Here is a 25,589-nt window from a genome sequence, read left to right as displayed (position 1 = left end):
CATCATCATCATGGTTATTCACATTTTATAGCTGGGGAAACTGAGCCTCAAATTTATATGACTTGCCCTTGGTCATATGGTTAGTAATTAATTGAGGCAAAATTTGAACTCAGGTCTTGCTGACTTCAAGGGTAGCACACTGTAATACTCAAGAGGATGGTTTTTAAAGACAGACCAAAAGATCCTTATGCTTCAGCAGCTATTTGTCGAGATGTTGCTGACTTCTGACCTTTCAAGACCATGGGGAACTTGATGAAAAGTGGCATCCTGAAGTCTCTGGGGGAAAATATTCCATCCTCTCTGTGTAGTGTTCACCGTGGGTCAACCATCCCGAAAGGACTATTAGTGGGAGTCTGGAAAGAAGCCTGAGACACCAAATTTCTTACTGGAGGCTAATCCTTCATCCTGAATCTGAGTCAAGCAACATGAGCCCCTGGTCCTTGGCCTACAAACAGCCTTCTTTCAGCTCTTTCTGTGAGAAACGGCTAGAATAGTTCCCAGACCCCACGGCCTGTAACCAGTTAGCTCGATGGGTTTTAAACTCTGTTACTAAAAAGGCCCAGATTGTGGTTTTGACCTGCATAGTTATCATTGCAATGTCCATGGTCCTGGAGTGCCCCCAAACCCTGACCTACCTTGCCACAATACAAATCACATAGTGAATCATGTCCTTACCTTTTCTCCACCAGTAGATTCTTTGAAGGCAGGACTATGTTTAATTCATCTTTTTTAGCTCTCAAGCACCTAAGCGTCCTTCATGCCATTGAATTTCACTGAAAAATCATTTATTTAGCACCTACAGTTTGCCAGATACTGTGCCAGATGCTGGGATACGATGACAAACCCCCCCCCAAGCCCCCCCAAATCCTTACCCTCAAGGAGTTCACATTCTATGGGAAAGTAAACGCTTGATCCATCACAGGACCCTAATGCACATCTGTCAAATAAATTAATGAAAGAGTGAAGGAAGAAGAATACTTTGCATTCACCCAGGGCTTTGTAATTTACAAAGCACTTTTCTCGAAGGAACGCTTACAAGGTAGATGTTGCAGATTTTAATTCCCACAGGCATAGATGATGAAGGCAAAACTTAGGGTGATTCTTGGACTTGCTTAAGGTCACATGTAAGGAGGACTCAAAGTCAGATTTTTTTATTCCAATTCTCATTCCACTTTTATATACCAGGAAGGAGGGAAGAGAAGGGGAAGGAAGGGGAGGTGGAAGGGAAGGGGAAAGGAACTGTGGTAGGTTACACATTTGGAACGGGAATGGACTTAAGAGGCTATCTAATCTATTCTCCTCATTTTACAGGTGAGGAAAGGAAGAGCCAGAGAGCATAAATGCCCAGGGTCACAAAGATAATTAAATAAGAGTCAGGATTTGAACCCAGCTCTTCTGACCCCAAACTCAACATTCTTTCTACTACTGCACTCTCCTCTATATCTGAAATATTTTCTAGCTCAGAGGTTTTTTTAAGCTTTCCTTAAGCACTTGCTATGTGCCAAGCACTTGGTTAAGCAATTTACAATTATATACACTTTACAATACATTTTATAAATTACATTTGATCCTCACAACAACCCTGGAAAATCTGGAAAAGGTAGGTGTTATTATTATCACCAGTTTGTAGTTGAAGAAACTGAGGCAGACAAAGTTCCATTAACTGGTCCAGAGTCACACAGCTGATACATGTGTGCAGCTGAATTTGAATTCAGGTCTTCCTATCTTCAGTCCCAGCTCTCTATCCACTGTGTAACTGACCTACCTTTGTTATACTTCCTTCCATCTTCCAAATAGTGCTCAGAGGGAGCTGGCAGCTGCCACCAGTGCCCTTTGCTGTTGCTGGCAGCACCTGGATTGTTGGACTAAATGATCAGTCTGTGAGTCAGGCACCAGAATTAGGTTTCTTGTCCATGCTCAGTAAACTGATCAGGAATAGACACAGGAGAAAAGTGCATTTCTAGAGCCAGAGATAAACAGTAAAGATTAAGGAAGAGTTCCCTCCTTCCTCCTGTCTTTGAAGACGGGGCTAGTTTTTTGGCTTAGGAAGGGCACAACACAGAACACTCCATGTTGAACTTTTATGGCAAGAGTATAAGTGAATGTGGGCATTCTTGGTGCGGGAAGTCCCTCCATGAATGCAAATTATCACCCCCTCCCACCTTTGGAAAAGTAGAGCCTAATGCTCTGGAACAGGCAAAGCACCTTCCTAGGATCACATAGCTAGCATATGCCAGAGGCAGGATTTGAGCCCATGTCTTCCTCACTCTTCCACTATTCCATACTGACTCTCTATCCTAGTATAAAATATAGGTAAATTTAAAGTATACTTGGTTATAGCATCATATCCTGATTTGTCTGCTGTCTGAAATAACCAATATTTTAACATTCTAAAGATCTGCAATTCACAGATGTGGCTCCTTCATCTATACTGGCACTAGGAAAAATCTCTCCATGCCTTAAAGGTTGATTTCCATGAACTACTGAGGTGAACCCTTGATGGTGAGCCCCTCCCAGCTTGTCAAGGATGATAGCCCTTGGATAGGACTATGGGAGGCAGCATGTGATGCTAGCCCTGGAATCAGGAAGGACCTGGGTTCAAATCCTGTCCCTGGCCTTTCAAATCTATGTGACCATGGACAGCTCATCTTCCCTGAGCCTTGGTTGCTTTGTTCATAAATTGAGGATCATAAGACCTGTACTACAGGCCTCGCATGGTTGTTGCTTAAATTAGGTCATGTGTACAGAGCATTTATAAACCTTGAAGCCCTACATAAATGGTAGCTGTTAGCAGTCAATCAAGAAGGATTTTTTTAAGTATTTGCTATATGACAGGTACTGTGATGAAGCTAGGGACAGAAAAAGAAAAGGAGAGAGAGAAAGGAAGAAAGAGAGGAGGCTGGGGGTGGGAGGGGGCAGGACAAGAGGGGAGAAGAGAGGAGAGGAGAGGAAAGAGAGTACAGGGAGGGAGGGAGAGAAAAGGGAAAGAAGGAGGGAGGAAGGGGAGGAGGGAGAGATGGGAAGAGAAAAGGACAGAGGAGAGAGAGAGAGAGGGAGAGGGAGAGGGAGGGAAAGAGAGAGAGAGAGAGAGAGGGAGAGGGAGAGGAAGAGGGAGGGAAAGAGAGAGAGAGAGAGAGAGAGAGAGAGAGAGAGAGAGAGAGAGAGAGAGAGAGAGAAAGAGAGGGAGGGAGGGAGAGAGAGAGAGAGAGAGAGAGAGAGAGAGAGAGAGAGAGAGAGAGAGAGAGAAGGGAAGAGAGAGGGAGGGAGGGAGAGAAGAGAGTGCGCTCTCCTGGGCACTTTGCTGGGCACTGGGCTGGGGATCGAAAAACTAAGGAACAGTCCCTGACCTGAAGGAGTTTTCATGAGATAATATATGTAAAATGCTTTGTAAATGTTAAAGTGCCATCTTAAAGTACCAGTAGATCGTGTTATTTTTATTATTACCATAATTATTGCTATATTTATGCCTCTAGAACTACAATTTAATGATATAAAGAGCTCCTTTGAGGCAACTCTATCCCCTAATGCCAATCAGCAGCTTCTTTGACCCTGGCCTTTATTTGCATCCCGAGTGCTTAGCACAGTGCCTGGTACATAGTAAGGGCTTAATAAATGTTTATTGACTGACTGTAACTTAAAAAGCATAGACTTAGTACTAGAGGTGCCTTGGAGAATATCTAATTTAAAAACCCATTTTGTTGATGTTACAAATTAAAGCTGAGTGAGTTGTCCAAGACCACACAGCTGGGGTCCTCTGAAATATAGGGATAAACTGTGAGAACCAGATTAAAATATAACTGGAAAACATTTAACAAAATAAATATAATACAGTGTAACATAGATAATGTTAATGCATTGTCTTCTAAGTCAACTCTGCAATAGGCAGAGATTGTTTCTATTTGAGTTTGAACCATGTTCTAAAGCGTTCTTCACCTCACAGGATGTTTCTGATGATTAAATGACATCACGGACTAGAAAGACCCTTAGGAAGTCCTCTAGTCCACCTCCCCCATTTTATAGATTAAAAAAAAAACTCAGGCCCAATCTATTCCACCTGCCCGCCTGCCATCATTTAAGTATGAGGAAGCCATTGTGAAGCACTAAGAAGCAAGCCATCCAGAGCTTTCTGGCCTGGCTACCCACAGGGAACCCTGAACAATTCACCCAGAGTTGAGATGAGTCACCCATAGTCCTTCTGAGAGCTGATGGAAGAGCCGGGAGTAGAAGACAGGTCTCCCGATTCTCTGTTTGAACTCAGATACTCTACTTAACAAGCATTTATTAAACATCCGTGAAGTGCGGGCCACCGAGACTACAAGGACCAGAACAACTGGCTTTTCCTCCATGCTTCCTTTCTACTGGAATTTCTTTCCAAACCAATAGCACTCTTCCTCCCCAACTCTGTGTCTCAGCTAAAGTGGTCCGTGTGTCATCTCTTCCACCCCTCCTCCATGCTTAAAACCCTCCCATCTCCCCTTTGACCTCCTGAAATCTATACTTTTACCCAAGGCTCAATTCAAGGGACATACCCTACAGTGGGCTTTTTCCAATCCTCTCAGTTATTAGCCCAGCATCTAGGTGGCTCAGTGGATAGAGCACCAGGCCTAGAGTCAGGAAGACCAGAGTTCAAATCCAGCCTCAGATACTGACTAGCTGTATGACCTTCAACAAGTTGCTTATCCCAGTTTGCCTCAGTTTCCTCATCTGTAAAATGTGCTGGAGAAGGCAATGGCAAACCACTCCAGTATCTCCGCCAAGAAAACCACAAAGGGAGTCACAAAGAGTAGGTGATGATGAAATGATCGAACAACAGTAACAGTTATCAGCAATCCCTTCTACCCTCCCCCTACCTGCCCAAATGACTTTGTATTTACTTCTCTGACTATATGAGATCCCCAGTAGAGTGTCACAGGATCCTAGATCAAGTTGAAAGAAATCTCGGTAGCTATGTCTGCAGTCCAACTGCCTCATTTTATAGAAGAGGAAACAGGATCAAAGGGGTTCATTGGGATCACCCACATAGTGACTATCAGAGGTGATTCAAACTCAGGGCATCTGACTCTACGGCCAGGGCGCCTTCCATCATCTACTGCCTCCCTTTAGGTCAGTTTCTTTTTGTTCCCTGTGCCTGACACAGATCTTGGTGCATAGTAGGCTCCTAGCACAGTTCCTGGCGCATGGTAGCTTCCTGGCACAGTTCCTGGCACATAGTAGGCTCCTGAATCCTTGCAACAGCTCTCCTTACCCTGAGCCAACACTCATTTTTCTTCTAAGACAGAAATCTAGCATTTTCTTTCATGGAGGGATGGGAGAGGGGAGTTATTGCTTCCTTTTGCCAAGTTCATTTTTCTATTCTTACTTCTTTCCCAACGGGCTTCAGTGTTGGCATGTGCGCTGCAGGGCTCCTAGCAGGCATGGCCCACACCTGGCTTGGACCAATGCCAGATAGACACAGTACAAGGCAGGTGCTTGTTGTGTTTGCCAGTTTGGCAAGGGATCAGAGAGACCCAGCGTGTGGCCCCCACACCTCAGCCTCCCCTCACATGTTCGAGGCAACCCTTCTGAAGGAGGGGGGAGGTCCTGCTTAACACTTGCTTAGTGAAAGGCACCAGGGGTTGATGAGGGAGACAGGAGGCACTTCTTCCTGTGCCATTTTAAAAACTGATCAGCCTAATTAATTAGTGCTGATCTTCATATGTTTGATAAGACAGAGATACAGCTCATATTAATTTCTAATAATTTCCATCCATGCTTACATATGAATTAATGTATTATAAAATAAATAGTATGAGTTGAGAGGGGAAAGAGAAAGAAGAGAACCTAAGGAAGTAGAGAAGAGAAGGGGAGGGGGAAAGAAGGGGAGGAAGGAGAGAGGAGGGAAGAGGAGAGGAAGGGAGGGAGAGAAGAGAAGAGGGGATGGAAGAGAAGAGAAAGAGAGAGAGGGGAGAGGAGGATAGAAGGAAGAAGAGGAGGGAAAGGGAAGAGAGAAGAAGTAAAGGGAGGGGAAAGGAAGGGAGAGAGAACTTGATTAGCTTGGATCTCTGCTAATAGAGAGGTTAATGTGAGCTGCATCTCTAGGACCTTTGTGGAGGTACAACCAAGGTCACTAATGGACAGGGAAACACTGACAATAAAACTGGGAGTTAATTGAATTCTTTATGGGTGTCACTGTTGGAGCCATTGCAGTTGAGGTCAGGTCTCCTGGGTCAGGGACAACTGGGGTATGCCTGCAAATATCCGCTTGTCTTTCCCCTGTCTTTGAAAGCCGCCCTCTCCAAACACCCTGATGTATGGGTGTGCACAGATGTGCATGTTGGAATTTAGTAATCCCAATATAATTACTGAATCCTACTCTTTTCCTCCCTAAGCCTCTCTAGGTATGTACTTTCCACTACAAATAGAAGATTCTATATAATTTCTCCATGTTAAGTACTGCATGCATGCCTGAGCCTTCTTCCCGTTTGATCATGCAAAGAAACATAGAAAGAAACTTTTCAGAGTTGGAAAAATCTTAAAGAGTCTCATTTTACAGATGGGAAAACTGAGGAATAGAGAGAAGTTACCTGGGGGCACATGGTAATAAAGAACAGAACATGAATTTGAACCCAGGACATCTGATTCCAAGTCCAGTCCCCTTTCATATATTTCTTGAAAAATGGCCATGCCCATTTTGCATTTACAAATGTTTCAAGAGAAGTAAGCCCTTTGGGAATGGTTTTGAAAAGGCTTAAATATGGAGGAAAGTATCTGATCCCCTCTTCAGATGGTGCTAAACCCTGTGGCATGAAAACAATCTTGTCTATGGCTCAATCAATTCCATGTTGTGAGTTGGGACTCCTGCCGCCATCTTGCAGGCCACACATATAGCTGCAGTTCCCTGGAGGGTTTTCTTCTGTAAAGACCTTGTTTACTTTGAACTGCCTCTTGGGGGACCTATTTCACCTCTTGTATTTTTTTCTTTTTTCCATGCTTGCACTTTTAGAGGAAAAGCCCGGTAAGATCCAACATTCGCCTTTTTCTCTTTTTTGACCCATGGTTACCTAAACTATTTTCTCTCTTTCTTGTTATGCATAGACCAGGTTGTCCAGTAGAATCATAATGCTCTTGGTAAGGATATTAATAATGTGGAAGGCATCTGAAAGAGGGTAACCAGAATGGTGAAGGCCCTCTGATTCATGCTATATGGGATTGTCTGAAGACAATGGCAACATTTAACATGAAGCAAAGAAGTTCCAAATAAAAGAGGAAATGATGGTTGTCTTCAATTATTAAGATGGTATTTCATATGAAAGAGGGATTAGATCAGTTCCATTTGACTCCAGGAAGAAGAACTAGGAGCAATAGATAGAGGTCTCAGATGCCTATTGAGGCTTGATACAAGGAATGAACTTCCTACCAATCAGAACTGTTCAAAAATAAGATGCCTTGAGGAGGAGGGGGCTCATCTTCACTGGGGGCTTCAAGCAAAGGCTAGAGGACTCCATACCAGAGTCATCGTATTCCAAGGGAATTCTTAGACATGACGACCTCTGCGGTCCTGGTCCCCACAAGCTCTGAGATTCTGATTCTTATAATGAATTAAATAACATTGACTAAGAACTGGACTCTTAAAACACTAGTCTAACCTGCTGACAATACAGCTGTATATAAGGAACAAACATTTAAATGAGGCAAACCGTGCACCAGAAGAGAGTCTAATTGTTGCATGTAAAAATGAAAGAGGCAGGTGCTCATGAAGCTATTTGCCAACTCTTTGCTTTCGTTTGAAATGGGATGAGCTATCACAGCCTCACTAAGTTGAGTAATAGGGCCAATATTGCCATAGATTTTCCTTCAGTCACAGGCAATGTAACCAATGTACACTTTGGGTACTAGGACATTTATTCATTCACTCAACGAGTGTATATTAAGTGCCTACTATATGCAAGGCCCTATTCTAGAGGCTATAGAAAGGCAAGTCTAGTCAATTAGAATTTATTAAGCACCTACTATGTGCCAGGCACTGTACCAAGTGCTGGCTATATGAAGAAAGGCAACAAATAAAAATAAAAACAGTCCTCACCTTCAATAAGTTCACATTCAAGCCCACCTACCACCTCATAGAATTACAAAATAATAGAATTTGAGAGCTGGAAAGACCCTCAGCAGCCATCTGGTCCAACTCATACACAAAAGGAATCCCCAGTGTAACATGAGCAACAAATGGTTGTCCAGGCTCTGCATGAAGACTTCCAAGTCCTCCATTACCTCTGGAAACAGCTCTTTCTACTTTGGCTCATCTCCACTTGCTGGGAAGTATTTCCTCACCTCAAGCCAAAATTAGTCATTTTACAAATTACACCTATTACTTGTTTCTGCCCAATCAGAAGAAGCCTAATCCCTGTTGCCATGATAGCTCTTCAAATAAAAAAAAGCTCTTCAAATGTTTGAGGACAATGATTGTGCCTTCCCCAGCTCTGCTCTTTTCCTGACTAAACCTTTCTGGTCCTTTCAGCTTATGACACCTTCCACTTAGTCTGACTAATGAGTATATATACATACATACAAATATACATACACACACATACACATATACACATGTATATGTGTATATGTATATATGCACACATATGTATATTGTATATATGTTATTTGAGCGTATATACATATGTGTATACATGTTAATAAGCCACTAGCTTCATGGTATATTTATAAAGAAAAGTGAACATCTGGTGGAAAACCCTGTGATAATAAGTGAATTTCTGGGCTGGGGAGGTAAAAAGGATTCATCTGCCTCAACATTGGGCAGAAAAGCACCCATTTCTCCTTTCAGTAACATGAGGCTTGGGTTGCTCAGTGGAACTGCTAAAGGCATAAGGAGGAGAAAAACATTGGGCATCGCAGATCCGCTGGAGGCCCATTGGAGAGCAACTGAGAATTGATTGTACATTGCCTGAAGAATGACATTAAAGCAGACCTTGTGTTTTGACTGTTTGATGTTTTTATGGAAATCACCAATGGTCTCTTTGAGTCATTCTTAACCACTTAACTTTGAATTAGACTGCCCAAGTTGTCAACTTCAGATTGGGACAGAACTTTCTGAAATAAGGGCTTTTGTTTTGTCTCTGAGGGAGGTTCTCCTACTCTTACATAGTTCCCTTGTCCTCAGAGCCAAACTCAGAGAAAGACCTTTTTTCGTACTTTTATTTTTGTGTGCTTTTAAGGGAAAGTCTATTTTCCTTTTTGCGGGTAGCTAGATGACACAGTGGATAGAGCCCTGGACTAGGACTTAGAAAGATCTGAGTTCAAATCTAACCTCAGACTCTGCCTAGCTCTGTGACCCTGGGCAAGCCACTTGACCCTGTTTGCCTCAGTTTCTGCATCTGTAAAATGAGTTGGATAAGGAAATGACAAACCATTCCAGTATCTTTGCCAAAAAAACTCCAAATGGAGTTTCAAGGACTCAGACATAACTGAAATGACTGAAGAACTACAACAAATCATTTTCCTTTATCCCTCTTCTTGTTTCACAACTCGATCAAATTTTCAAGTTCCCTTGTCAATGATGGCTGGGGGTGGGGGGTGATGAAATTTGACAGGAGTAAATGTAAAGTCACTCACAGGTTCAAAAAATCAACTGCACAAATGAAAGATGGGAAAATCAGTCTAGATATTCATTTATATGAAAAAATAGGGGGATAATTAGAAAAAGGGAAGCTCAATATGAGTCTACGGTGTTATATGGCAGCCAAAAAAGCTAATGCCTTCTAAGTTGGCATGAAAGGAGGCAAAGTATTGAGAACAAGGTAAGGATAGCCCCACTGTCGTCTGCCCTGCTCAGTCTGCTTCTGCATTATTTAGTTCAGTTCTGGCCACTAAGGACATTGGCAGAAGTATGTATGGAGAAAAGCAACTGAGGTGATGAAGGGCCTCAAATTCATGTCATGAAAGGCTCAGTGACATTTGGGATGTTCAACCAGAAGAATGGAAGATTTGGGGTAGACATGATACCTATCCTTAACTATTCGAAGGAATGTCATGTGAAAAAAGAGAACTGACCAGAAACAATGGACAAAAGTTGCAAAGAGGCAAATTGTGGCTTGATGTTAGAGAAAGCATCCTAATAATGAGAACAGCCCCAAACTGGACCCTGGGAGGTGGTAAGATCCTGTCACTGAAGGTCCTTGAGCAAAGGTCAGATGAATGCTTGCTGGAACTGTTCTCCCAAGAGGAGATTGCTCTCCAACTCTTCATGACCCCATTTGGAGTTTTCTTGGCAAAAATACTGGAATGGTTTGACATTTCCTTCTCCAGCTCATTTTACAGATGAGGAAACTGAGGCAAACAGGTTAAAGTGACTTGCCCAGGGTCACACAGCTGGTAAGGATCTGAGGCTGGATTTGAACTCAGGAAAATGAGTCTTACTGACTCCAGGCCCTGCACTCTATACATTGCAGTGCTACCTAGCTGCCCTTCTTATGATCATAATGTTATCTAACTTGGAGACTTAATGGTGGTTTACATAGGAATCATTTCAGGAACAAGCATTTAGAAATTGTCTACTATATGTCAGGCACAGTAACAGGAGCTGGGAATAGAGTAATAAAAGTGAACCAGTCTCTGCCCTCAAGGTGCTTATATACAAAATAAATGCATGGCCATTTGGCATTAGAGGGAAGACACAGCTGGGGAATTAGGAAAGCTGGAATATAGAGACATGATTGAACCTGTGGCAGCTGATGAGATTGCCGAGAGAGAAGGAGAAGACCAAGGACAGCACCCAGTGGGATGCTCACAGTGAGATGACCTGAAGGAACATAAAGTAAAGGGGCATGAGAATAAGCAGTCAGGCAATAAGAGGAAAGCCAGAAGAGGACAGTGTCACGAAGACCTGGGAAGAAGCGAAGATCCAGGAGAAGATGGTGATCAATGCTGTTGAAGGCTGCTGAGAGTTAGAACAGGATGAGGACTGAGAAAAAGCTGTTTGAGATGGAAATTAAGAGATAATTGTTAACTTGGGAGAGGGCAGCATGAGTCAGATTATTAGGTTGGAAGTGAGACTGCAGAGGGTTTAGAAGCAAGTAAGAGGATTAGATTTCACAGTTAAGAGATTATTGTAACTTTGGGGAGAGTAGTGTCATTGAATAATGAGACTGGAAGCCATACGGCAGAAGGTTTAGAAGAGGATGAGAGGAGAAATGAAAGCACCTCATGTACAAGACGTTCCGAAGTTTATCTGATAAATGACAGTAGATAGCTGGAGAGATTGGATCGAGTAGGGGTTTCCTAAGGAATGGGGAAACACGGAAGTGTTGGTAGGCAGCAGGATTGGAACCAGTAGATTGTGAGAGATTGAAAAGGAAAGAGAGAGAGGGAATGGTAGTGGGGTAAATAAGCTGGAGAAGATGGGAGGGGATCAAGGGTACATGTAGAAGAGTCTTAAAAAATTTTAAATTCTTTCTAAAAGTATAAAAAATAACTAATAATGAGTTTAACCTAAAACAAGATCATAGCTACAAAACAAGCAAGCTCTCAGGGCAGGGACTATTTTTCTTTGTCTTTGTATCCCCATCACTTTGCAGAAAGCCTTTCACATAGTAGGTGGTTATTAAATGCATATGAAATGGGAAAAAATGGTACCAAAATTCTATTGACTCAACATCCCCCTCAGGCTTTGGTATTTCTCTAGACAGCCACACTTGCTATTTGTAGCCAACCTTTGGGTGAAATTGGCCCTTCTAGGGGTATAACAGCCCCTGCATTTTTGTGATACTAGAGAGTGCCCCACCCCGCTTGGCTCATCCTTTCTCAAGTAGGTGACCCGGGGCTTCTAACCAGCCAGTCCTTCCCATCTCCTGTCTTCTCTTGCTCCAATCATTAGACAAACTGAGCCTTGGAGAAAAAGGGAAAAGGGAGTAGACTGTGGGAGACAGCCTCAGACCAGGGCAGAGGGGGAATTACAGGAAGAAATGCCAGCAGCCCAGCATAAGCAAGCACCCCCCCATTCACCAGGTGCAGAGAAGTGAGCTGCCCAATTACCAACTTCCTCAGAGTTTCCTCACAAACCCAAGTTTTTGTGGATCCTAGAAAAGGAGATGAAACGAATCTTAGCGTCCATCTTGTTTAAGGTTTGCTCTCAGATTTCTCGCTAGGCAAGTGAGAAGTCAGTTAGTTTAGTAACTGCACATGCCATGAGTCTGGGGGACTAAGGAATACTTAGGATCATGGGATTCTACCTTTAAAACTGCAAGAGTTTGTGATTATACAGCTCAGCTATTTTCTAGAAGAAACAGGCCCAGAAGGGGAAAGCAGCAAGCCCCAGGGAAGCCATTCGCCCAAAGACTAAAGTCCTCTGGCTCCAAATTCTAGTTCCTTTTCTGACAGATCTGACCATGTGACCATGAGCAGATCACTTACTTCTCATGCAACTCTCTAAGGCTCTGATGCAGAGAAGGGGCTCTGGCCTGTATTAGCAGAGGGAGTTTCCCCACTTGGGAGTTCTCTGTCCCAATAAAATCACAGATTCAGTCCCTATCCTTTCTGCTACATCATGTTGCTGTCCTCTCCTGTCCTCCACCACACTCAAAAACCAATAAATTGCCCTCACAGTGACATGAAAAGTTGGCTTATATTAGTAACCTCCAGTCCTTCAAATCTCCTCTCATCTAGCTTCTTACTGGAACCCTAACTAGGTAGGAGCCATTAGGGATCTGCCCCATGGTACTGACTTTGAGAGCCACCAATAGACCTCAAGAGTCCTAGAGTAGGCTTAGCATCACCAGCATCAACAAGAGGCCTCTCCATATTACAAGATGGCATCAGCCTCAGCCTGCCCTCCATAGCAGTGCTCTCAAGACCCTCTGCCCCTCTAGTTGGAGGACAGTGGAAGAGCTCCTCTCAAAGCCTCCATTGGAGGAGGGGGCCCACCCCATCTATCCATTTCCCACCTGGCTGTATTCCTACAAACTTCTCCATTATGCCCCAAGCGGGACAGCTCCTATGGGAGAAGGAGGGATCTATTCCGTGGGGATGTTCTTGGGTAACTGTATGAAACTTGATGCTTCCCCAATCTATTTACTGATCTGTCACTCTCTGACCAGGTATCTGTTCTCTCTTCCTTTTTGCTGATCACAGAGGCGCAGCCCGGTAAGAATTCTCACATTTTTTATCTTAGTGTGGGTCATGAAAGCTTCCTGCAAGGACACTTAGGGGGAGGCTTGTTATCCTTTAAGTGGCTCATAAGATAGGGTACCTGAAGCTCCTGGGAAGGCCTAGCCCTGTCAGATACAGCTACATCCCCTAAGGTGAGTACTTCCTAATATCCTGGACCTTTTCCAGGATAGACAGTACTTCTAATCTTAATCCCCTACTTGGGAACTCCAGCAATTAGGAGATACACTAGGGGAACAAAAGTGTGTAGGGGGTGTGTGTGGGTGGGTGGGTGGGTGGGTGTGGTGTGGTGTGGTGTGGTGTGGGACTGGGTGAAGGTTGGGGGAAAAGACTCAAGGCGACGGTAAGGAAAATATCACTTTCATGATAACAGTTGTTTGTCAGAACATGAGACCACCCCTTGGAATATAACCTGTGCGGATCTGCGTATAGCAGTATATGAATGTGACTTTAAAAGATTTTTTAAGGGACAGTGTGCTTCCAAAGTCATAGAACAGGAAAGGAGGGGCCTCGATGGTCATCTCGACCAACCCCCTCATTTTACAGAAGAGGAGGCCCAGAGAGGTTAAGTGACTTGCCCAAGGTCACAGGAATAGGAAGTGGCAGGTGGGCTTTGAATGCAGCTGCTCTCATCCCAGCCTGTAGTTCCAGTGTTTATGATTGCATTCCGACAGTCAAATCTCATTAGTGTGTCTGAAGCACAAGCTATCCGAAATCAGGACCTGGGAGGACATGATAAATTCTTCTCGTTGCGAGCAGACAGAAATGTCTTTGTTTAGCTCCAAATGACTCCAATCAATCTGGTGATTACTCTGAGGATGCAGAGAACTTCTCACGAAAACCGAAAACCGTGTTCATCTATGTCAATCCGTTAGCAGATATTTCTTAGAAACAGGCTCTGCTCCTCCTGAATAGTTAGTAGTTTCCTGTTTAAACCTCATCGTTGTCCTAAGCCCAGTACCATATGCTCTATTACTCAGGGACTGGTTAGCCAAATTGGGAATTATCTCAGCACAACATTTCAATGTGATACTGAAAAATTGAAAGCAGCCCTTTGGGGGGAGGAGGAGGGAAGATCTCAATTCCAAATTAAGTGACAATCAAAATATCAAAAAACATTGTCTCTTGTGGAGAGGAGGGGATAAGAGGCCAATTGACTGACTTCAAACAGGATTTTTAAAAACATAATTTGATTGAATTCCATTTTTGTATACATGCCTAGACACACAGCCTAAACTAGCTGGTGACCCTTTCAATACCTTGCTTTGCCCATCTCCCTACCAACTACATTCAAGCGCCATTCAACAGGTGACTTGCAGAAGAACCATTTTTCATGGAGATTCAAAGATCTCAAGTTGGAAGGGAAATGTCATAGGCCATTTAGTCCAACCCCTTTATTTTATAGATGAGGAAACCAAAGCCCAAGAAAGCTGTGACTTGCCCAGGGTCACACTGATAAATAGTGTCAGAGATGGAATTCGAACTTGGGCCATCTGACTCTCCACTTGCTTTTCTTTCTTTTATTTTTTATTAGTTAATTTATTTATTTTTAAATTTTCAACGTTCACTTCCATAAGTTTTAAATTTTCTCCCCCTCCCTCTCCCATCTCTCCCCAAGATGGCCTGCAATCTGGTATAGGCTCTACATATACCTTCCCGTTACACGTATTTTCACATTAGTCGTGTTATATAGAAGAATTATAACAAATAGGAGAAACCATGAGAAAGAAAAAAAACAAAACAAAAAAGAAAATAGTCTGCTTCACTGTAACCTGCTTTTCTCATGGCAAATTGGGATGTGCATCATTGGAACCTCAGGGCTTTTCCCAAAAACGCATGTTCTTTATGTCCTCTGAACTTAAAACCAGTAAAGCGTTCTCCTATGTGGGTCCTATGTTGCAAGCACATAAATGGGGGTTACAGAATCAGACAACTGCCGAGTAGAAAAAGACCTCAGAATTTATCTAGCCCAGGCCCAACCCCAAAGAAAAAACCCATCTGCAAAATGCCCCCAAAAAGCTCATTGCCCCAACTCCACTCCAACCTTCAGTGCCTGGGAGTCCCCTGCCTGCCAAAGCAGCCCAAGCATTTTGTGAGCAGTTGAAATTGGAAGTTTTACCTTTTTTGAACCAAAAATATGTTTCCCAGTATTCTCCCCCACCCCCACCTCATTACTTGGGCTGAGAAGACACATCTAATTCTTTTTTTTTTTCACAAAGACCCTTCAAATACTTGAAAACAGGTGTCATGTGCCCCCCTTCCTCTTCACTTCTCCAGCCTAAATATTCTCAGTTTCTTCATCAGATCCTCAATCAGAGCAGAGCAGACTAGCAGGACCCTCATTACCTCTCAGTCCTGGACACTCCACCTCCAGGCAGCCTAGGATTACACTGGCTTTGGGGGAACCATATCTGACATCTAAGTTATCTCAGTTATGTTGAGTATGCAGTCCACCACAACCTCCAGATCTTTGTTCACATGAACTACTTTCTAGGGTTTAGATGGAGACCCCCAGCACCTAGTACAGTGTGTGACACATAGTAGGTGCTTAGTAAATGTGCTGATTGAATTGAACTAGACCAAGGTCTTTTTTCCCCATTGCTGATGTTCAACAATAAATGTTTATTATGTGAATGCTGAAAACTAGGGATGGGAAAAAATCTCAACAGAAATTTTAGATTTTGGATAGTTTCATGGATATTGTGATTTGAAAAAAGAAAAGCAGATTGTGTTTAAAAAAAAAAGTAAAAATTTGTGAATTGGGTGAAACAAGGGGAACTTTTTCAGGTTGAAAAAGGGAAGACTTCAACCAATAACTTAACAAGTATTTATTAAGTGCCTATAGTATGCTAGGCTTAGGGGCACACAATAGTTGTCTACTAGTTACCTTCAAGAAGGGTAGGGGGTGATACAAAAGATCAGATTTTTTAGGTTGATGTCAAGCAGAATTTCTTACCAAAAAGAGCTGTCCACAAGAGCAATGGTCTGCTTTGGGAGGTAGTAGGTTCCCTGTAACTGAAGGTGTTTCAATACAGGTTGGATGGTTTGTATTGGGGATGGTATAGAGGCAGAGGAGGTGACTTCTGAGGGCTAGGATTCTATGGCAGGGGTCCTAACCCCACTGATGTAGGAGAGTTTCGTTTGCCCCAGTTTTCTGATGGGCTGCTGCATGCCCTTTGACAGCCCATTAACCATATGATACACCTGCTGGGGAGTAAAAATGAGAAAGATGTTCTTTCAGGCTATGGATACAATTAAAAAGCTCTGCTCCCTTTTCAACAGTCTTCGATTCTCTCAGTCCACTGCAATCTTCTGGTCTATATCAGTCATAAAAAGCCCTTCTGGGTTTGGCACGTCAAAGGAGGAAAAGGGCTAAGGACTCTAAAATGACCAAAAAATGGCAGAAAAAATTCCAGAAGGCTGGTTTGAATGCATCGATTGAATATTCCCCCTTCTAGGAATAAGCATCACTTACAGGAACTTAAAGCAGGATTTTTATGGATTCTGTTAAAATCAAATTGCTTGTTCCATTCCAACTTGAAGCAACATGGAACCCACTGTCTAAACCACATCTTAGAAAGTAGGAAGGGAGGGGGATTCCTCACAGAAGGAGTCCTGTCAATGCTTTGTTTTTATAAGAATGTCCTGTATTAGTGATGCAAGTAATTTTTCCAGATGGCTGCACCAAAGGATATAGTAATAAGTTCCCAAGAGAGCATGGATACACAGCTTATATTTACTAAGAGGTAGACCCTCAGGCTAAGTTGGGAAAGAGGGAAACATTTTTTATTCTCTTCTGCCTGACATTCCTACTATATTATTCCTTCTTTGGGAATCCCATAGTCCAGCCCCCAGGATTCCACTTTGCATATATTGCCTCCCAGCGGTTCAAGACAGTGATACCCCCAACACACACACACACACACACACACACACACACACACACACACACACACACTGACCAAGCCTTCCTTTCCATTCCTTTTCCACCAATCAAAATGTATCTGTTCAATGTCCCATCTTCTCATAGCCTTGCTAAGGGACTAAGCAGCTTCTTCTGATCAATAAATCCAAACTTAGGTGTTAATGGCAGACAGTGGCTTATCCTTCCCTCCAGAGGGACTCCTGGAGACAATGCTTCAACCAAAATCATTGTATTCTTAATGTTATTATTCCCAATGTTGTGGCAAGCAAGTCAAGAGAGGCAGATAGTCCAGAACTGAGGAGGTTTCCCAGAGAGTCCCTTGAATGGAAGGCTAGACCTCTCTCGCCCCTAAGTGACTAGCTCTGAAAGTTACATTTGATTCAGTAAGCCCTTATTAAGCACGTGCTAGCATTGTTCTATGCGCTGAAGACACAATAATCAAAAATGAAAACAGTCCTTGTCCTCAGGGCGCTTACATTCTACTGGGAGGAAGTAATCTGACAAAGAAAGACACAATTTTTAAAATATAAGAGGGAAAGACAAATAGCAGGTGAGAAAGGTGGCAAGAACAGGGTTGGTGTCGTGAATGTGACCTGAGCTGAACACTGAAGGGAGATAGGGATATAGGGATTTCAGGAGGTGGCAGGGAGAAGGGAGATCATTCCGGCATGGGGCATTGCCCCCTGGGAAACAGCTAGTGAACCAGTTTGGCTGGAACGAAGAGAGTGGGATAGGGGATCAGTATACCTACCATTTAAATGATAGCTTCGGGGTATGTCTGTTACTTGTATGGGTGGTCTTCCTAGTGAATATACCTGTTAGTATCTTAAGGGATGTGTCCAGTCTGTGTGAGATTACTCCAAGTCAACCAGGATCCTTCGTTTTGACCAGAGTTTTCAAATATTGAAAGCACTGTGTGTGGAGGGGGGGGGCGGGGTAGGTGGGTCATGTTGGTCCAATTTTCACTTTCTTAGGAATTAGAAGATTTTTAATGGAAATGATTTATGATCTTGTGTCCAGTGATCACTGATGATTGATTTAATGACTAAAGCAAGTCAAGTACCAATCCCACCCATATAACAGATTTATTTGACTCAAAAATCTTTGATTTGCCTTTCTTTTCTTTTTTTTCCTTTCTTTCCTTCCTTGCTTCCTTCTTCCCTCCCTCTCTTATTTCTTTCTTTTCCCTCCTCCCTTTTCTCCCTTATTCCTATGTTTCTTCTTTTCTTCTTTCCTTCTCTCCCTCTTTTCATTGCCTTCCTTCTTTTCTTTCTCCTCTCTTTTTTTTTTAGTGAACTCTATTTTCTTCGGTTTAAATATAAAACAGATTTCTATGTGTGCATGTGAGCTTATGGTCCTGCTGTATAGTCCCCAATTTGAGCCCACTTTCAAGTGAAACCCATTTTTTCCTCTTTGCTTTTGCTTCTTTGCCCAGCTCAATTCAAATGACAGAAATGTGCATATTATGCCAAATATTCTATGTGGTCCTAATCCTTATAGTATCTGTTTCTAATTCTAGGGTGCAATTAAAAGGAACTTATCCAGTAAGTATGGCTCAGATTCCAGATCTAGAGGACATCTTGTCCAAGGAATATCTTCCTGAAAGAGAGTCGTGTGTGTGTGTGTGTGTGTGTGTGTGTGTGTGTGTGTGTGTGTGTGAAATCTGGACTCAGTCTCAATTTCTGAAGCCTACCTAGAACTCACTTGTCTTCCGTTACAGCAGAGAAAACTCAATGATTCCAGGAAACTCCCATGGTTTCTGTGTTGCCCATGTCTAAATTCTCCCCACCAATGTGGGCTGGCATTTCTGCCGGTGCTGATGCTTTGGGCAGCCTGCTTCCATACTGGCCCAGCTCCATGGTTTCTGAATTAGGTGAAACAGACCTCACAGTGGGAAGGGAGATAGGGGTGAACAGCACTGAACAGATCTTGTACTCTTGTATTGGCAAGGCCAGTTAACCAGAGCAATGAAAGGGGATACAGTCTATGGTAGAATTCCCCTAGAGTGATGGGTACAGGCTGGATCATACAAAATGAGTGAGTGTATTCTCCAGTTTCCTGTTTTCTTGGCACCTCGGCAAAGGAAGGGCAGCGGTTAGTATTCTTTACCCTCTGGCTTAGTGGCTCCTTAATGTAAACAATTGATGAGCAAGCTCGTCTGCTAAATCCCTGACAAAGGGGACTCTTCTCTTTGTGGGGGGCCTCTTAGGGGGGCCAATAAAATCTGATTCAATCCAGACAAAGGAATGTAACATACATGAATAGACCAAATGTGCTCTCATACCGGAGATATTGTATAAGTGTTTGAATGTAGAGTGATTCGGAGCTCAAACTTGCATGTGTATCTAAATGTAGTTCACATAGGAAGCCCCAGTGGAAGGAGATAGAATTACTCTAAACCTATGTTGTCCTGTGCCACAGGTGAAGAGGTTGCAAGACCACGACGCTCAACACCCACACCAGAGCTTGTAAGGTGAGTATGAAAGAGATGCCGTAAGCTTTGTGCAAAATCGGGAGCAGAGGGCACCAATTAACAACTCCCTTCTGATCTGAATTGTACCCATAACTACCTGTTAAGGAGAAGTCTGGCTGCAGATGAGAGTCTATAAAATAATCTAATTTCTCCTAAGTGCTGTTCTAAGGAGCCCTGCTGGGAAGGGTTAGGTCATTCTCAACCGGAATCCACAATTGCTTCCCTCCTGTTCTGTCTTATGGGATGTTTTCCTCAGTGCCTGAGTCACTGATTAGAAAAGACATTTATGTTGCCCACAGAGTGATGGGTGTTGGGTTTGGACCTTGGTTCAAATCCTGGCTCTGTTCCTTGTGGGGAGAGAAGTGACTGGATGATCACTGACATCCCTTCTAGCCCCAGATTTAGGATTCTTGAGTCACTGAATGTCTTTGAGCCCCAATTTCTACATCTGTAAAATAAAAGGGTTGGGCCAGATGACCTGAAGGGTCCCCTCTGAACTGAGACCTGTGATGACTGGAGCCATAAGTAGCAATTTCAGAACCACAAGCAGGAAGTAAGAATCATGTCTAGGACCAGCAGCATGAATCCCCATTTGTCGTTCATCATAAGAAAAGGACAAGCAGTAAGAGAAATTCAATTAAGTGGGAGATGGGGGTGGGGTGCAGAGATTAGTTACTGTGGTAGCCACTGAGGTAGGGTATGTATGAGTCTGGCAGCTTTTACATTTCTGCCCCCAGGCATGGCCCAAGTCATGTACTTCATAACAGGTGTGCGCTGGATGTCAGACATGTGTGTGTTACAACATACTTGTATTCTGGTCAGAAAGTTAAATATGCGTGATTCCTAAATCGGACCAGATACTCCCTAACATATTCTCTGGGTAAGAAGTCATTAGTATTACGTGGAAAAAGAGAGACGCCTAAAGATAAAGTGCTTCCTTGTGCAAAATCAGACAAATTGGACAACGAAGATGAGTTTTGGTCATTGGATCATAGTTTTGGAGCCGGATGGGGCCTGAGAGATCACTGGGCCAGTTAGTCAAATGGTCCACATGCACTGATTAGCTTACTCAGTGCCAAGTACTAGGGATATAAAGAGCAGAAAAAGGCCCTGGACTCAAGAAGCATAAACTTGAATGAAGGAAACACTATGTAAATAATTAGGCAGGTACAGGATATGTACAGCATAATGGAAGGTAATCGCAGGTTTACAGGAGCCCATTTTGTGAAGTAGGAAACGGAGCCTGTCAGAAGAAGGGAAATTAATGGTCCAAGGTCACAATGCTGACAAAGACCAGAGCTGGGATTTGAACCCAGGTGCTCTGATTTCAAATCCAGGGTTCTTCCCACTCCACTTCACTGTTATTGGTTTTAAATCTAGGACTCTGATTGTCCTTTCATTCATCCCCTAAAATCTCCCAGCGAGTTGGATAAACACGGGCCTGTTGTTAAGACCAATGTAATCCTCTCTGAAGATGCTTTGAGATTATGTGACTCTTCATGACCCCACTTGGGGTTTTCTTGGCTGAGATGCTGCAGTGCTTTGCCATTTCCTTCCCCAGCTCTTGATACAGATGAGGAAACTGAGGCAAACGAGGTCGAGTGACTTGCTCAGGGTCACACAGCTAGGAAGTGTCAGAGTGCAGATTGGAACTTCTGAAGATTAGTCTTCCTGACTCCAGGTCCAGCTCTGTGCACTATGGCGCCCCCTAGTGGCTCATATATTCCCAATATCAGTTTTGAATTTAACAAGTATGTATTAAGCTATTCTGTGCCAAAGACAAAACCAACAGTCCCTGCCTTCAAGGAGCTTTGCATTCTGCTGCATTATTATGCTCTACAATATTATTATCTCACCCAGTTGTGTAGAATTATGATGCCCTAAAATAATTAACTTTCCTCTGATCTATTTCTCTGTCATCAACATGGCTTGTGTCTATTCATCGCTCTCAGACTTCTTGTTTTGCAGGTAGAGCTGGGATTCCACACATCCTATATGTTGACCAGACCTAGAGCTTTAATTCCCCATGCACACATACAATCCAATAATTTGCTGAACTTTCATTTAGATACAGCCTTAAAGAGTCCACGGGAATCACTAAGATATGAGGGAAGAGGGATGGCATGGGGCTCTTTCCCTCTCTTTGTCTCCACCCCATTTAGAGTGGAGGGGTCAAATTAGATGCAAGGACTTAGATTGGCCAAACCCTCTTCCTGCTACTCAGCCCACATGACACTTAACTGGCTCCCCAGTGTCTCAAGGGCAAGGCACCAGGCTTCTCAGTCTTAGAGAAGAGTATGGGAGTCAACCATGGCCAGTCAACATGGCCTAGTAGATAGCATGTTGGACGTGAAATCAGGAGGACTGGAATTTGAATCCTGTCTGGGATACGTCATAATAGCTAGGATTTATATAGGATTTGACGTTTCCCAAGTGCTTTGTAAATATGAGCTCATTTTGTCTTCACAACAACCCTGGCTACTATTAGCCCCATTTCACAGCTGAGGCCACCAGAGTCATATGCTTTAGGCAACTTGTTTACCTCTCTCAGCCTCTATAGAATGAGATGGTTGGATTCATTGGCTTCTTAGGTCCCTTCCAATCCAAATCTATGATCCACTTTATTGGGCTGAGCACTGGGGATGCAAAGAAAGGCAAAGACTGTCTCAGCCACCAAGAAGCTCCTAATCAAATGTAAATAATCCTGTGCACACAAGCTAGAAGCAGACTAGATGGGAAGGCCTGGGGCAGGGGAGAAGGCAGAGGGGAAGTAGGCAAGAACATCCCAGATGCCCTACTCAGAGTTTGGGATAAGACAGAGAGAAAAACTCCTGCCCTCACAGATAAATATTTTCATGTGAAGAAGAAGAGGAAGAAGAAGAAGAAGAAGATGATGATGATGATGATGATGATGGTTTTTAAAAACTAAGATAATCAGGGCAAGTACACTTATACACACGTGTGTGTACATACATACATACACACACCACCCCTACCTCACCAGAAGAAATGTTTAAAAGCTATGTGACAGTAAAGTATTTATCAATTCACTCTCCAGGTACTAACATTGTCCTCTTTTCTGCATTTGCCTTGAATGTGTATAATCTAGCAAAAAACCTCCAGAAGACCCCGTGGCCCTGGCCCCGCTGTTTGGTCCTCCATTGGAATCGACATTCGAAGAGCAGAAATCTGAAGGTAGGAAGCCACTGCCTCCCCTGCCTCCCCTGCCCTCCCTGCCCCAGAGGGCCCAATCCCAAAATTCCTATCAGCCTAGTGTGTCTTTATATCTCTGCCTGGCGCAAAGTAGGTGCTTAATAAATGCTTATTGGCTGACTAGCTAACTAATGGAAACAAGATGGAACCCTCCCCCACTGCCGCTCCCATATTAAAGGTCAAGGTTTGCTACCAGAAGCACCCACCAACCGTCGTCCCCCAACCTTCCACAAAGACAACAGGACCCTGAAAATATCACGATGAACTCATGGAGTCAGTTCACAAAAGAAATGATCCGCCATTCAAAGTGATGTCTTCTGGCATGGCCAGGTGACGGTACAAGAACGCCAACCCAGTCTCCTTTCCCTTTGTCGCTCTCTTTGAGGTCTGGGTGCTCTCAAGTTCATGAATTTCTATTCTATCACAATGTGAGAAGCAGCATCAGTCAACAAACATTTAATAAGTGCCTACTGTTCCAGGCTCCATGCTAATCACTGAGAATACAAAGAGGCAAAAAACATGTTGCTGCCATCAAGGAGCTCGTGATCTAATGGGGAGGGCAGCATGAAAACAGCCATATAGGAACAACCTATAGACAAGATCAATCGGAACCAACAGGGGGAAGGCATGAGAATTTGGTGGGGGGATGGGAAAGGCTCCCTGCAGGAGTTAGTGTGGTGTAGTAGATTGGGCCCTGGGCTTGGCATCAGGAAGGCCTGGCCTTCAATCCCACCTCAGATGATTTCACTTCACCGTGAAATGAAAGGCCTCAGTTTCCTCACCTGTAAATAAAGGAGTTACACTCAGTAATACCAAAGCCCCTTCCAGGCCTGGATCTGTCATCCTGTGACATCAGCATAGGCTACTAACATCATCGACAGGCTCAAAAACCAGCAATTGCCCGTTCATATTTGGCCAACTGAGAAATAGAACATTTCAGGAAGAAATGAACTTATGAGTTTCAACCGCTCTGCTGTGGGCTTGTGTGGGGATTAAGCATGGCGAGGTTAGATTTCATCTGGGCTTAAATAACTTAACTTAGTCATGACTGAGATAATATACGCTCTGCTCTCAAGGGACGGACTCCGCTTCCCAAGTCTATATTTCTGCCAATGCCGAGAGCCGCTCGAGGAGGGATAGGTTGTATTCTTAGATCATTCCATTTGGCTCAACTGAGCTGCGGGCCATCCACACGCTGAAACCCACAGGACCATTAGATGGAGCAGGAGGAAGATAAGTGCAGGGAATATTAGACCCAGGAGGCTGGAGGTATGAGGATGCTTAGCCACGGAAATATGGATACGAATTTCACTGAAGGTTCCTTTAGCGACTTACATGCTAAATGGTGTGGCTTTTTTGTACTGTAGATGTGGGGGACAGAACAGTGGACTCGCTGAGCCACATCTGACTTTCTGTGGCTGGAACAGTTTCATTTCAAAAAATGGGATGTGACTTGCCATGTTTCCACATAATAAGTAGTTAAAATGGAATTCTGTTGTGTCTATGTCTTTGTTAGATGGATCAAGACCTAAACCTTACATAAAAATATAGAATTCCTCTTAAAAACAAAATTAGGAACTAGAGATAACAAAGCCCAGCCCAAAAGGAGCTTTCCACTGAGAGGATGTGTGTAGGGACTGGACTTCCATTGTTAGCGGGAACTCCCAGGTGAAGAAACATCCTCCACCAGGGCAGGTCAGCACCCTCTCTAATGACTTAGAGTTGACTAGAGCCCTAAGAAGTTAAATGACTTTCCCAGGGTCACATAGCCAGTGTCAGAGGGAAGACATGAACCCAGATCTTCTATCTACTTGGAGGGTACCATACCTACCCCTTCCCCCAAAAATATGGCTCTAGGTGGTGGGATGATGATACCAGGATATAATTATAAATCTAAAAAGGTTTTCTAATACAGAACATTTTTTACTTTGAATCCAGAGGACCCAAATTCTAATTCTGCCTCCGACATTGACTATAGCTGTACCTTAGCACCTCTCTGCATCGAATTCCTCCACTATGATTGGGGATGATAACAGCGCCTGCCTCCCTGGGCTGCTGTGAGGCTCAAATGAGATGATATTGTAAAGTGCTTCGCGTATGTTAGTGTGCTATATACTTGCTAAACTATTATAATTATTTATTATTATTACTGAAGGCCTGCACAGAGAGAGGCAATGCGATATAGAGGATGGGGCACAGGACCTGGAGTCAGAAAAAACCTGGGCTACTTACTGCTTGTGTGATCCTGGGCAAGTCTCTGCTTATTGTCATTATTAATAATAATAGTAATATTGATAATCACTTTAGAGGTGCTTTAAGGTTTGTAAAGTGATTTATAGATATTATTTCATTGCATCCTTATAGCAACCATGGGAGATAGCTGCTACTGTTATTCCCATTTTACAGAAGGCAAAACTGAAGCTGAGAAAGGTGATGCTGACTTGCCCAGGGTCACACAGCTAGTAAATGTCTGAGGCAGGATTCAAAGTCAGGTCTTCCTGACTCTAACTCTTACACTTTCTCCACCATGCCATCTCACTGCCTCCTTGAAAGTGAAAGGGTAAAATGAAAATGACCTCTGAGGTCCCTTCGAGCTCCAGATCTACTAAGTTAGATAAGATAGACCTCTAGAGAAAACTGAATGGGGATAGAAAGGAATATGTCTTTTTCTCAGGGGTACATGGCACCAAAACAAAAACTGACCATGTTTTAAGGCATAAAAACTTCACAGTCAAATGCATAAAGGCAGAAATATTAAATGCATCCTTTTCAGACCATGAGCCAACAAAAATTACATTTAATAAAAGGCCATGAAAAAAGATTAAAAAT

General features: G+C 43.3%; 1 protein-coding gene across 1 annotated transcript in view; it reads left to right on the top strand.

Annotated features, from left to right (window-relative positions):
• Window positions 1-25,589, top strand: part of SGIP1 (SH3GL interacting endocytic adaptor 1) — a 225,944-nt gene that overhangs the window by 128,117 nt on the left and 72,238 nt on the right. The window contains exons 9-13 of the mRNA XM_036756154.1: window positions 6,983-6,994; window positions 13,114-13,125; window positions 18,594-18,618; window positions 19,496-19,547; window positions 22,657-22,742. Of these exons, the coding sequence (XP_036612049.1) occupies window positions 6,983-6,994; window positions 13,114-13,125; window positions 18,594-18,618; window positions 19,496-19,547; window positions 22,657-22,742 (187 nt within the window). The remainder of the gene's footprint in view (window positions 1-6,982; window positions 6,995-13,113; window positions 13,126-18,593; window positions 18,619-19,495; window positions 19,548-22,656; window positions 22,743-25,589) is intronic.

The sequence above is a fragment of the Trichosurus vulpecula genome, chromosome 4 (genome assembly GCF_011100635.1).
Source record: "Trichosurus vulpecula isolate mTriVul1 chromosome 4, mTriVul1.pri, whole genome shotgun sequence".
NCBI classification, from domain to species: domain Eukaryota; kingdom Metazoa; phylum Chordata; class Mammalia; order Diprotodontia; family Phalangeridae; genus Trichosurus; species Trichosurus vulpecula.
This window is presented reverse-complemented; position numbering and strand designations above follow the sequence as displayed.